Here is a 14,846-nt window from a genome sequence, read left to right as displayed (position 1 = left end):
CTTAAACGCAAAAAATGTCAGTTTGCCAAGAAAATTTTACACCTCTACAATTTAAGAAACCCATGCAGTGAAGCCCCATACCATTTCAGAGGATGAAAGAATGGCATATACCATGTCAAAAAGTAAAATGTTGGCAGCTAGCAAGGACTGGAGAAATTCCAGGAAAGGAATTTGATTCTGTCAAAATCAAGCAGTAGTTTTGTGATGGGACACACATGCAAGTGAGTTGGCATTACAGTCAGTTACAAGTTAAGGCTTTGCTTAGAAGCAAAACTCCAGAGCAGCACCCACAGATGTCCTGGAAAGCATCTGCAAGGAAAGCAGCAAGAGTAAATAGAAGACGAGCTGGAGCGAGTGGGCATGATGGGCTGCGACCTGACAAGGGAGCAGTTGAGAGCTTAAGGGAGGCACCACAACTAACAACAAAATACTCCTCCCTGTACAAACACCTGTCCCAGCTTCACGCAGCCAGCTCTTTGGGCTATGGGTGGAAGAAAAAAGAAAGAAATGTGAACAAAAAGCTCAAAAGCTTGGATTTCACCTTAGTGGCAACAGCAGGCAAGTGACGTGCTTGTGCCACAGATCATCAGCTGGACTCTTTTCTGCTTTTGGAGGACCAGAAGTGTTGGTGAGAAAGGTACACTCAAGCTCTCCAAGCAGCAAAACCTCTCAGCCTTTGCACCAGAAGAACAAGATGAGCCAGAAAGAATAATGCTCAATCACAGCACTGGCAGAAACCACAATTTGCCTTGGGAAGAATCTCCAGATATTTATGCATTTTATAAGAAGCTGCCTTTGGCTGTTTTAAGAGAGTCTGGAAACACAACACACCCGTTGGCCAAATACTGTGATCAAGAAGCAAGCAGACCATGCAGTTGTTCCCTCTAAGTCTGCCTACCAGTTTTTCAGAGCATCACAACTTGTGGTATCAAAGATTTTAAAGGTCTTTTGTAGTTTAGTCTACTCCCACACTCTGTTACTTAGAAGAGAGGACAGTAATTATAAAGGAGTTACTCTGTTTACATACTGAGCAGCACTGTACTCAGGACATTTTCTGATCTACAGTGAATCAGCTCTGAATTATATTAATTGTATATGGGACAACCTCTCTCAGTCTAATTTGTTTTGCAAAGTGTTCTCCTAGCTCAAGGGTTATGCATGAGCAATAGAAGAATCTCAATAGTGTGGCTGCCTCTATTGGTTATTCTATATTTAAGGTAACCCCAGTCATAAGGCTTGCTTGAGGTTTCCCACTATTAGTCTTGTCTTTCTTTTAATCTTGCTAAGCTTTCTCTGTTAGGCAGATACCCAATGTAGAAAAAAATTCATCCCTAGACTTTTCCCCTGTTTATATTTCAGTGAAAATGGTTCACCTCATTAAGAAAAATAAGAACATTTTTTTTGTCTATAATAAAATAAATAGATCACAAGCATTGAGTTACAGCAAAGTGCTGAAGTGCCATCTTGTTTTTAAAGCGGAACTTTAATTCAGGTACCTTGAGGTGTTTGGATTAGACATAGCCTTTTCTCAGGCTACACTCACCATCTGAACTACACCAGTATTTAAACCTTTGAGTAGTTATATATAATTTGCATCAACTTAGTTCCCAAAATGCTACATCTGCATTCCTGCAAGAGGTGTACCTCCACCATCCCCAAGAGCTGGAAACAGTTCTCTTAAGACAGCAATGTCCAGCTGCAGAAGGTGTGCCTTCTGCATGAACCAGGTGGGAGGAAGAAGCAGAAGCAACTGGATGGAAAGGGGAAAATGGGAAAGGGGGGACAGAGAGGAGTAGGAGCCAGGGTGTCACGCGATGTCAGAGGAAAGAGAAGTAAAACAACAGGAAGACAGCCGAGAGTGGCAGGCTATGAAGACCTAGCAGCTCCAGTATACTCCTCTACTGACCCCATTACTCCCTAAATTAAGCATTCATTTTCTGTCATTTGAAACCCCAACCAAAACATGCCACCCCACCCGCAGCAGCCCCTGTGGTTAGTAACTGCCGTTACCACGTTTTTTCTAATTATGCTGAAAGACAGTAGATCTAAAGTACTACAGGCACGGTATCCTCTATCTTTCTAGATACGAGAAGATCGCAACATAAACTAACCCGAAAAGAGGTCTAAAGCCCTCAAACAAAGCTGATGTAGTTCGATACCAGCATGCCTTCAAGGATCATGGAATTCAGTAATACAGGGAGAGCACCACAGAAAAACTGGTAAGAAAATGAATCATCTCAGTGTAAGGTTTGGATGGTTCACAAAATAAGCAGGGCTCAGGGCCACACACTGGGTGCTGAACATTAACACAGTGCATGTTAGCTGAGGCAGAGGCTTTGTGAAAGCCAGCATGGGGAAAAAGAGCACAATTAATCATACAATCACATCTTTCCTCTTTTTAGTAAGAGCACTTACTATGATCCTGGTGTTTTCTTGTTTTGCAGTGCTTGAATATACAAGCTAGACAGCTAGAGGTTTTATTTTTTAAACTGTGGGAAGGGTATCAGTTAGCCTGGAGAATATAGGATACAGCAGAACGTAGCTTCCATGTGCCTGTCTGGAGAAAGGCAGAAGAGTGGCTGTTGGGCCTGGAGAGGACAATAAAGCAACTTACAACAGCTCCCATTTACCCAAGGTGCACATGACAACCTCCCACCAGGTCAGCTACACCAACCTCTGCTCTGCCAACAAGTAAAACATATTGCATTTGCTCAGTGAGGATCTTGATTATACCTTTGCCCCTCAAAGCAACGACCCACTAATTTTCTCCTTCAACCTCTGATCAGACTCTATATTTATTTCTCCCACCTGAGACTGCTCAGTTGATTATCCACCTCCTTTTCATGAAGTAGCCTGAGTGTGCAGTGCATGCCCATACCATTCGAGATAAACGCCCCAGCCACCCAAACGGGTTTGAAACAAAGCCAGGTGACTTTGCCTGTCTCCATCTCTAGCTCCTGTTTTCAATAATGTCTCTGTTACACAACATCATCACAACATACCAGCACAAATCCTGCTTCCCATGGCCCTCAGTGCCAGGGCTACCCGCAGTCAGAAATACCTGCTCAAACCACACTTTCTTCTTTTTGTTTTTTTGGCTTGAGATTTTCCCTCCTGCTCTGAGCATGCAGGACAAAGGCAGCACAGCATGAGCCCATACAGAATTGCCTCCCAGCTGCCAAACAGGCAGACACCAGGCTGAGCAGCACCTTTGCTACATGGAGATTTACCTCTGCTGTGTGGAGGTTAAGCATCCCTGCTGAACAACCCTGGTGTTGTCAGCTGCAGCTTGCACAGGTGCTCCTGATTTTCTGTTTCTGAAAGCAGTGATACCAGCCAGACCATCACTCTCCTTAAATTAGAAAGCTGCTTCGTGTTTACTTGTTATCTGGTTCCACACCTCCATGTGCAGGCTGAGGGCTGTCACATGAATAACAGCGCTGAGGTTACACGACACTTTCCCTGTTCAAAACACTCAGCGAGGAAACCCGCAGGTATTATTCATTGTAAACATTTCCCACAGACTAAGCCCAACAGGTACCAGCAAGTAGTCTTGCTCCTTTGCATTGTCTAGTGTAACATGACAACAAAGGAGCATGCTCAAGAACCACTATATGGAATGAGGTACATCTGCTTAATTTTACCTGTGTGAACTATTTGCAGTTGAAGGTTTATGCCAATTATACTTGTCAGTTGGGGTATCTGCCAAATAGTTTCTTCTTTAATGGAACAAAAAAGAGTAGTAGCAGGGTTTTTCCCGGCATAAGGCAGGAAACTGATCCCTGCTACTGTAAATCACAAGCAAGAGCAGAGCTCATCTCAGGGATTTTTTTTATAGTCACCTGTTCCTGCAGTTTCTAAACTGCAGTCTCAAACCTTTGAAGTGTTTTGATATCTAAATTCTTGCTACAGCTACTAAATTATAAGGTTTCTTTTTTGGTATTGAATATTTCTCAGAAGCACTACCTTCTGTAGTGATGTTTACAGATGCCAATCTCACAACCTGTCCTATGCAGACAGACAAGCCCCCGCACCTTTGGGGCTCTCCATGGACCCATGTGCCACGTTAGTTGGAGAGTCAGAGTTCCAGCAACAAACAGCAGTAACAAAAGCACAATACACGCTGCAACACATACCAAGAAGACCTAAGTCACACCCCTACAAAACACCAGCCTCCACTGTGCATATATGAAAAACCACAAGACACATGGATTTGAGATGGAATGCGATGATTGCAATCCTAATAGAATTCAGCATTTTAACCCTGGACTGTACAGTGGCTAGCAACCTGATTTCAACATTGTTTTTAAACACGGGTGTCTAACCTATAAAAGGAAATAATAGTATCTATAATTTTATCTACTAGAGAAACACAGTGAAAAATTCTTTATGTTTCCTTTTGAAGACATAAATCACCTAAAAAAATTAATAAGCAAAAATGGAAAAACTAGTAAACTTATCCATTTCAGCTTTGTTCTTTGCAAGATAGTCAAGTTTTGAGGTTATGAAAGCTCCTAAACACAAATTATGTAAAGTACCTATACTAAATATTTGGGTTGCAACAACAAAAAAAGTTAATTATTATGTTACTTTTAGTCTTCTAAAGTCATGCTAATGAAAACACTAATCAGAGATTGCACTTACATTTTCAGTCCTTGCCTGTTCTAGGTGGATTTAATTGAGCAATAAGATTTATAACTTTATCATGATGCAATGTATATAAGGCTGAACTCATTCAGTTGCTAATAAAATGTGATTTGAGGACTCTCTTGCTCCAGCTGGGTTATAATTAAGGCTTATCACAAACAGGTCTAGGAAAAGGCTGGGAAATACTTAAGCTTGTTGTGCAGTTACTTTGAGCTCTTAGGAAAGGAGCAGTTCTTCTACAATATCACCCTGAAGCTTTCTGCCTATACAAGAGAGGTAATGATAAGGTTTTTAACTTACTTGCAAATGATATGGTTATATGCAGTCTGACAGAGGACTACTTTAATAAATCTTTCTGGTTTAGTGTCTTTTAAAGTGTGAGATAGGTAGCTTGCCTTCTCAGGCAGCTCAAGTAAAATGTTAATTAAGCAACTGGCTTCAGAGAAACCTTGTAGAACTTGCTCTATGTGGTGCCTATTAACTTGAAATTCTGCTTTTGATAATTGCCTGCCAACACAAGCAGCAGCTCCGTGTAGGCTTCCTACAGCAAAAAGAGATCCTAAAGGTAGTTCCTGCCTATGGCAAAAACAAGTTCCTCTCTCCTTGATGAAGATTATAGTGGCTCCATATTAATGCTAAGCAGAAGGGCCTCTCAGGCATCTAAGTGACTGAATAATCTTAAAAATAATCAATATGTAATAAGGAGGTAGCTCCTACTCTTATAAAAGCAGCTAAAGGTAGAAGCTAGACTGTGACTTCTAAGATGTCTTGTCCATACATGCTATCAGCTGGAAAAAATAAAAAAATCTACATGAGTAGCAAAATAACACAGCTCCTTAACACAGCTGCAGAGCTGTTTAAAGCCCTTCTCTCTCTGCAGGGAGCTGCTCCTCTTCCTCCTCCTTTCCTTGATAAGGGTGGTCTCAAGCTCCTCTTAAAGGAGAACTACTGCCTGTGAACTGAAAGCTACACAACAGCTTCTAAAAATGAGTTTTCCTGAATTACAAGATTTGGCGATTATGAGATGGAGAGGTTTTTCAAAATGGACTGGAAAAACACAACCTCAAATGTACCAAAGCACCATAGAGAAAGCTCCCCCGATTTTGATTTTATGTAGTTTTTACTATAAAATACATACTGTTTTGGTTCTTTTGTAGGAACACTTCTCGAGGGGGTTTATTTTCCATGAATGTTCTTTATTCAGGGCAAGTTCAGCCATTTTTGTAAAAGAAAGCCGTTTCCTTTTACATTGAATCAAAGGTTTGCATATCTAAATTTCCACTGCAAATGAACAGTGGGTTCTATGGATTTGTTGTTGAAAAAAGCTTTTCCCTGTTCTCCCAGGATATATTCACAACATTTACACTATGTGTGTATGTATGGGAGGGGGTTCTGTTGTGTGGCTGTGGTGGGGTTTTTGGTTTGTGGGCTGTTTTGGTTTTTTTTTTTTCTTTCCCGGAATAGTTTACATGATTGTAAGACTCTGGACCTGAAGAGCTTTTAACATCAAAGTGCTGGGAAGCACTTCAGCGCAGTCCAGACTTCCTAGCACTTCAGAGTACTGCTTGCTTTAGAGATGCAGATATGCAATGCAAGTCTGGTATAAGGACTCATCCAGAGAACTCATAGGTCAGCAAACCTCAAGCTTACAGTTCAGGTCCTACTTCTTCCTTAATGATGTTATCATCTACTTATCACACTCCCTTTGAAATTATTTCATTTGGTATTTGACTTAGGGTAAGAAAAAAAAGTCATGAGACCTGCTTCTAATAAAAGTCCTTTAAGTGTCAGGGTTCTGCCCCCATTAGCCAAGGAGTAGGTGCAGAAGTGGTTTTGTTCTTTTTTTAATAGTGCCACAATCCATCTGGCGTTCATATAAAACTAAGCCACACCGAGGGCACCTTGGCCCTTTCTGCAATGCTAGCCCAGACTAAAGCACATGACAGGTATCGCATGCTGGGGCTGCACTTATCACTCCTTGGTGAGGCTGGACCGGGTTACAGAAATACGTGATGGCTGCTTTCCTCTGGGCCTATGTTGGAGGCCACAGTGCCTCCCTTCTGTGGGCAGATAGGCCACAGTGTAGGACAAGGCCTAGTGGTCTTCAGAGCCTGAGGAGACTCAAAGCCCTCCTCCTGATCTCTGGGGCTGGCTGGGGACACTGTCCATCCTTCCTTCCTGCTGAGTATAAGTCACTGCACAGAAACAAATTCCAAATTTGTGAGGCCAGAAAGAGGAAGAGAGAGAAGTCTTCAGCATAAGTTAGCATAATTTTCTGTGGAAGAAGTCTGATGTTTGTCTGTGCTCCAGAAATCTTGTTTTTTAAGCTCAAGTGCCCCTGGGGTTAAAACACTGGAGTAGATGTGGGAATCCAGCCCATAGCCCTGGGTCCAGAGCAGTAAATCTAAGCTGTCCTGCACTCTGGTAGCTTCTCTGCTGTCTGAAGCTTCTCGGCTATTCTCAATATATAGATCATCTCCTCTGCATACCCTTATCCTGACTTCAAAGGAAAGCCTACTCAGCTCTAAGAGCAAAGAGCCCTTGCTGCAGATAGGGAAAGGAAAATTGCCTGCTGAGCACAGCTGGGGCATGAACATGGTTGAGTAGCTCAAGGATAGCCACTGTGCTCACTAACTTGTTATCTGATAGGTCTGCATATGGTTTTATCTGGCAGAAAATGCAATGGCAACTTGAGGTAGCTCATCCATCAAGGAAAGAGGTGGAGATGGGATTGCAGCCAAAGATTTTATTAAACTTCTGTTCTCTTTTCAGCAGATGGGGTTCCTGACTCTTAACTAGAGTATGTCCCTATCCCACCACAGACACACCGCATTCATGTACGCAGATGGTGTGTCATACCCTTGCTAGGGCTTGACTGGCAGCAAGAACAGGATTTAGCTTCTGGGAGACTTGGCTGAGCACAAGCTCAAGGTCCTGTGCTTTCCTGCCTGCAGAAGGGAATATTGTCTGTCTAGTCATGTGATGAGCTACGCTGCCCCGCTAACACATGACAGTCAGGAGCACTGTTTAGTTAAGCCTATTTTGAGGATGAGGGCAAAGAAGTGAAAGAGTAAAACTATAATAAAAAAAAATTTTGCTTCTTCCTCAAGGCTTTTGTGAAAAAGCATAGAAATGCTCTTCTTACAGTCTGAGGAGCACTGTCAAGGAACTGACTGACATTCCCAAAGCTTCTCTCCTTACTATGGTTAAATTTAACTCTCTTGGAACAGAACAGAAGCATTTAGGTTGGACAGGACCTCTGGAGGCCATCTGGTCCAACCCTTGCTCTTGGCACAACTAATCTCAAAGCAAGGCCAGGCTGCTCAAGCTCTTGTCCAGTTGAAGAATGGAGACTCAACCTCCTCCTTGGGCAGGCTATTCATGTTCCTCCACTCTTCCTGTGGGAAATTTAGGTCAGTGTGGTGCTATTGCCTTCGAGGCTTTGAGTCTCAGACAGCAGGTTTACATTTGGTTTAGATTAACCAAAAGGTAGTGCTTCCCCTGTGAGATGCGAACTTAATTACGGCTCAACTACTAGGCTACTGCATATAGGTTTTGTTTGTTTAACTAGGATTTCTGATGAAGGTCTCCAGAAGCTCTGTGTAGCAATATGCAATTACCTGGGCTTAAGCAAGGTGCCAGTGCTGGCAATGTACCATGCTGTAACACACCATCCCACTACCTGCCCACCTTCTGATCCAGTGGCTACCCCAGCACTATGTGGCTGCACATTGCATGGTTCTCTGCAAAGCAATGTCTAGAGCCTGTGGTATCAATGTTATGGTAGGATTTTAACAGGCCTCAAAGAAGGGAATTGGGATGTGGCTTTATTGAAACACACCTCAAATTTTTTCTTCTCCCTCCACTCCTTACAAATAAGAAACAGTTAAGACAGTTGGACTGATTAAAATCAGTTACATCCTAGTTAATATGATTAGGAATTGGTTATTGCTAGAGGCCCTATTTCATCATGAGAGAGGAGTGCTAAGGAGAAAAACATTCTGCTGCAAATGTTCCCTGGTGATTTAGTGTGGTGGAACAAGCAGGCACAGCCCCAAACACCCTGTGCTGAGTGAGGACAGTATCAGACAAGATGGAGCATCCTGTGCCCCAGGTTCGCTAGGCCTTTGTTGGACCACAGCAGCCAGTGGAAAAACCACAAAGAGCAAGCTAAAAGGTGCTCAAACACCTCTTTGTAGCTTTGCCTCAAAGGCAAATACAGTCTCATCTATTTCACATGTTGTTATGAATTCAGCTAAAGATTTCTTGCCCAGCTTGTGTCCTGAGCTTTACTTTTGAAGACATATAAGGTTCACTTCAGATCTTTCTTGTCTGGCTGTGAATGAAAAGAGATACTTCAGGCAGACCTAGAGATGCAAGTTAACTGTGCTGTCCTCTGTAAAGAGGGTTATTAAGAACTTTCTGTAATCTCATTTCCTAGATATCTACTGTGGCTTTTTACACAAGAGGACACGAATATTTCCGGTGTAATCACAGTACCTGAAGATTACCTAATCTTTGATATCTGTCAATACCTTCCCCATCCCTAGGTGCAGGTTAAGGATTTTACATTAATCTATTCAGTGAAGACTTGCAGAAGTGTAGCGCAGCAAATGACCTGCTTTGTACCTGCCTGTGAGCTCTAACAAAGGTTCACTACAGCTCACCTCCCTTCTGTTTGTTGCACAGCACTTCTGACAGTGGTTCAGCTCCTGATGGAAGAGCAAAATGTTACCACAGAGGTCCCGGCAGCTCTAAAGCGCCTGGCCAAATATATAGTACGTGGTTTCTATGGAGCAGAGTACGCCCTGGCCCTCGACATACTGATCCACTACCCCTGTGTGAAAGAGGATGACTTGTTACAGTTGCTCAAGTATGAACGTAAACAACTGCGTACGATCCTGAACACGCTCAAGGCAGACAAGTTTGTGAAGCTGCGTATGCGAGTTGAAACAGGGCCTAACGGGAAGAGCACAAGGCACAATTACTACTACATCAATTACAAGGTGCTGGTGGATGTGGTAAAATACAAACTGGATCACGTACGCCGGAAGATAGAAGCGGATGAGCGGGATTCAACTACCAGGTCCTCTTTTAAATGTCCATCTTGCTCCAGCACTTACACGGACTTGGAAGCCAATCAGCTCTTTGATGTATTTACAGGTATGTTGCTTATATTGCTTATTTGCTCTTATCTTAAAGAATAACTCTGATAGCACAAAATTGGCTCCTGTGCGAACTTTGCAATAAAAGCATGTTTGTTAGGATATACTTCTTGTTGGACAAGGGTCTGGGACAGAAGCTGGGAGGTGAGGGTAAGAGACAAAGCTGTCTCTGGAGAACAGGCCGAGCAAAAGGAAGAATAATTCTGAATATAAGAGCTGGGGTTGGGAATCAGATTTCAGGCCCCAGTTTTGCTAGGAACAAGACACTTAACCTGGGTTAAGATTACTCATCCAAGTCTTGTGAGTCCCATTTCCTCATATGGAAATGAGAATACAGTACTCCTTTTACTCTGTTTTGAATTTGTTAGTTAATGCATTTGTGTGTTCAGCTCTTCTGATGGAAGAGTTTGATAAGATGGATAAGGCTGTTTGCAGCCACCTACTGTAATAAGCGTATTGCAGCTCAGCAGCAGAGGAGAGGCGTTCTGGCACGCCCGTGCTGGAAACAGGGAAGTTCACGCACCTCCTAGGGCAACACAGCACATCTGCAGCAGAAGTGGCATCAGAGCTTGCGGGTTTCTCTTCTCTAAAATCAAAATAACTAAACAGACAGTTCACCAAGGGCAAATCATGTCTGACAAATTTGGTGGCCTTCTACGATGGGGTTACAGCACTGGTGGATAGGGAGAGAGCAACTGATGTCATCTACCTGGACTTGTGCAAAGCATTTGACACTGTCCCGCACAACATCCTTGTCTCTAAACTGGAGAGACATGGACTTGACGGATGGGCGACTTGGTGGATAAAGAATTGGCTGGATGGTCACACTCAAAGAGTTACAGTCAATGGCTCAATGTCCAAGTGGACACCAGTGATGAGTGGCGTTCCTCAGGGGTCGGTATTGGGACCGGTCCTGTTTAACATCTTTGTTGATGACATGGACAGTGGGATTGAGTGCGCCCTCAGCAAGTTTGCTGACGACACCAAGCTGTGTGGTGTGGTCGACACGCTGGAGGGAAGGGATGCCATCCAGAGGGACCTTGACAGACTTGAGAGCTGGGCCTGTGCGAACCGCATGAAGTTCAACAAGACCAAGTGCAAGGTCCTGCATGTGGGTCAGGGCAATCCCAAGCACAAATACAGGCTGGGTGGAGAATGGATTGAGAGCAGCCCTGAGGAGAAGGACTTGGGGGTGATGGTTGACGAGAAGCTCAACATGAGCCGGCAATGTGCACTTGCAGCCCAGAAGGCCAATCGTATCCTGGGCTGCATAAAAAGAAGTGTGGCCAGCAGGTTGAGGGAGGTGATTCTGCCCCTTTACTCCGCTCTCGTGAGACCCCACCTGGAGTACTGCATTCAGCTCTGGGGCCCCCACCATAAGAAGGACATGGAGCTGTTGGAGCGAGTCCAGAGGAGGGCCATGAAGATGATGAGAGGGCTGGAGCACCTCTCCTATGAAGACACGCTGAGAGAGTTGGGGCTGTTCAGCCTGGAGAAGAGAAGGCTCCGGGGAGACCTCATAGCAGCCTTCCAGTACCTGAAGGGGGCCTACAGGAAAGTGGGAGAGGGGCTTTTTACAAGGGCATGTAGTGACAGGACAAGGGGGAATGGTTTTAAACTGAAAGAGGGAAGATTTAGATTAGTATTAGGAAGAAATTCTTAACTGTGAGGATGGTGAGACACTGGAACAGGCTGCCCAGGGAAGTTGTGGCTGCCCCCTCCCTGGCAGTGTTTAAGGCCAGGTTGGATGAGGCTTTGAGCAACCTGGTCTAGTGGAAAGGTGTCCCTGCCTGTGGCAGGGGGGTTGGAACTAGATGATCTTTAAGGTTCCTTCCAACCCAAACCATTCTATGATTCTATGATATAGCAACACATTACTCTGCCACAGCCAGGGAGAATGAACTTCATTCTATGTGACTAACCTGGAATGTCAAAGGTGAAGTTAGCGTACTGTCAGCTAGAAAAACCACCCCTTTGTTCTAAATGGGGGGACTTTGTCATGTTACTGAAACGCAAACTTTGAGGCTGGTAATATATTTTAATAGAATATGCTTTATTTTTTTTGCTTAAGACATAAATATAGGTTTTTAGCATATGCTTCGACTCTAAATGAGTCTTTTTGAACTTCAGAAGTCTGAACAACTAAAACCAGATGCTATTTATGCTTGAAATGTCTTTTTTCTTACATTATAAACTAAGAAAAAGATAAGACTGGAGAAGAAAAAAATAAACCTTACTATCTGATGGTACTCCATGTCTAGCCAACTTAATTTTTCCCTCCAATATAGACATTTCTCTCTTGCATAGCAAGTGTGTGAATATCAGTCCTTTTCAAAAAAAAAAAAAAAAAAAAGGGCTTGCCTTTATAATTTGAGTTCCCTTAGTTGCTGTGAACAAATGGATAAAGTCTAGTGCAGTCAGAACACTTTGGTAAGTGTCCAGGATTGCTTAACAAGGTACTGCTCATCTTTTGCATCCTATGAACATGGGAATTTCCAATTTGGATAATATTGCAGAGACTTTCCGCTGCACTTACTGCAACACTGAAGTAGAGGAAGATGCCTCAGCACTTCCTAAGCGCGACGCTCGAACCGTGCTAGCAAAATTCAATGAGCAGATTGAACCGATCTTTGTGCTGCTGCGTGAGACCGAAGATATTGTTCTGCCATACGACTTGCTGGAGCCTCAGCCAACAGAAATACCAGAATTATCAGAAAGGTATAAACATAACCCTAGAACTTCTGATCAATACAAAACCCTCCAACAACTTTCCAGTTGTAAAATCTTTGAAATACTGAACTTGCAGCCTACTTTCTACTCCGTTCTGCTTTGTTCAGTAGTCAGCTGCTTAATGAAGCCTGTAATATCTAAAGCATTCTAAATTATTGATATGCATTTATAGTTTTATTTTTGCTACATTTTTAAGTAATTAATTTTCCAGACTTCTCCCTCAGCTAATGTTCATAGCCCTTTCTGTGAGACAGTAATGTTTCTTGATCAGTGTGCTTCATCCAGAGATGCACTACTGAAGAGACCATGCAAAAACCAATGGTTCAGAATCACTCGCCTCTGAGATGAGGTACTGGGGAATGCAAATTGTTTTAATACAGAGAACTTATTAAAGCTAGTCTGCTGACAAAACATGTTTTTTTTGTCTTTTTTTGAATGGGAACTGGGGGGGTTTGTGCCTGAATTTAACCTGCCCAAAATGGGTGACATTTCATTCAGCTTTGATCAGAAGGTGGGTTCAAGTGTGCTGGAATCCTGCAGCCGACCTGAAAAATGGGCCAACAGAAGTTCCTCTTTTGGCAATATGTACACCCAAAACTTAGTTATTGATGCCCAAGACTCTGAGCCCAAGAAGAAAACAAGAGAAAAAGCAACTAAAGAGCAACCTATCTGGATGTCACAGAGCACCGTGGAAGGAGCAACAACAGCCACCAACAATAGTGTTGGTAAGTTTTAAGCATTGCCACATACTTACATTCAGCAGCCTTACTGCATTTAAATATAGCTTTCCTATTGAAAATGTAGTGAGCTTGGTTTAGAATATAGAGTAATGCTTCAATTCTGCCCTAGTGGCTATCAGATCTTAGTTTCTAAAATCTAGTCTTTAGACAGATTTAGATAGTATTCCTAATGCCAGAGGTCAGGTACCAGATCCTGAAATTTTTGGCTCTAACCTTTCAGTAACATTAGTGGCAATCTTTAAAGTGAAAAACTCTTGGAAACGTATGCAGTTCCAAGTGAATTCTAAGGTGTGGGTAAAAAAGGTCCAGAGTAGAAGAAATCATTTATGTAGGGTGCCTGTGGTAAGTGTAAACTATTGATACCGCTAACACTTATTGTGTATTAGGAGTAACTGCTTCTGAAGAAACTGAAGAAAGTTTTAAAGAAACTGTCACTGATAATGAAATCATCAAGACTCTTCTGATCCATGAATCCAAGTCATCGTCTAGCACAGACCAGGCTTCTGTTGTCAAAACCAAACTACCTGAATCAGACAGTGATACCAGTGAGTCTGAAGAAGACTCCAAGCACTCAAGAAGAGCAGGAATGAAAGTAGCAGGCAGCAACTTTGAGCAAGAGGAGGAACAGGAAACACAAGGTCCTATTTTAATGGTAGCTGGTCAGCCTCGTTCATATGCTGAAGTTAGTGAAAATCCAGAGCTTGTCTCTCTCATGACAAATGAAGAGAGAGAAGCTTATATAAAAGTAGGGCAAGAAATGTTCCAATCTGTATTTGAATAAATACTACTGTATGAATATGTAAACATGTATAGAATGGGTGAAGGCTTCTTTTGAAATAAGACAGTTAGTTTACTAGTTTATGTTCTTCAAAGTTTACCAGTGAAGGGTTAAGTTTCGTTTGAACTCCTTGCTCTTATGCAAGGTAGTAATCCTGTATTAGGTAAGTACAGTTCAAAATACTAGCATTGCAGCAAAAGCAACCCAAAATTACTATGGGTTTTCTTTTGTCTTAATGCTTAGACTTTGTGAATGCTGTAATTAGTTTTGGAGCATGAATCATTTCTGGGTACAAGGGGATTTGATTAAAATAAAGTTTCAAAAGCAATGTTGCAATCTGTTGTAAGAAATCAATTATTCCACCTTCCTCCCAGAAGTAGCAGATACTGCCAGTAGTAAAAATGAGTCAAAGTCCAATATGATTTGGTTTCACTTCATACCAGTGTGTTCTATTAGGTCATTCACTATCCAGCAATAATAGACAGCTGTGACACAGCAACCTGTCTCTAAGAGAAGAGTGTTGCTGAGTTTTGTTGGCAATGGAGGAGAACCAGCTCTGGCCTCTTAGCTTCCATCAGCTGAATTTTTTGTACTCACTGGTCCACAGAACTGTCTCTGAAGTGATGAACTGTGCCATGGATACTGGACAGTAAAATGTAAATTCATTTTGGTCCAGAGTGCTTGCTTTCTTACTAATGTATCAAGCAGAAGACTCTGCTTCTCATCTCTCATTCACACACTCTCCTATAATCTTTTTAAGCAAGATCTTCTCTGTTACCACTGGGA

At 42.6% G+C, this 14,846-nt stretch overlaps 1 protein-coding gene across 1 annotated transcript; it reads left to right on the top strand.

The window, feature by feature from the left end:
• The first annotated feature begins 9,314 nt into the window (after positions 1–9,314).
• On the top strand, positions 9,315–14,063 carry LOC137665166 (general transcription factor IIE subunit 1-like). Its single transcript, XM_068403997.1, has 4 exons — positions 9,315–9,810; positions 12,329–12,530; positions 13,041–13,267; positions 13,669–14,063. The coding sequence occupies exons 1-4, from the start codon at positions 9,363–9,365 to the stop codon at positions 14,061–14,063; spliced, it is 1,272 nt and encodes a 423-aa protein (XP_068260098.1). The 5' UTR covers positions 9,315–9,362.
• The last annotated feature ends 783 nt before the right edge of the window (positions 14,064–14,846 follow it).

The sequence above is a fragment of the Nyctibius grandis genome, chromosome 6 (assembly GCF_013368605.1).
Source record: "Nyctibius grandis isolate bNycGra1 chromosome 6, bNycGra1.pri, whole genome shotgun sequence".
NCBI lineage: Eukaryota > Metazoa > Chordata > Aves > Nyctibiiformes > Nyctibiidae > Nyctibius > Nyctibius grandis.
Note: the sequence above shows the minus strand (reverse complement) of the source record. Positions and strands in the feature narration are given on the sequence as shown.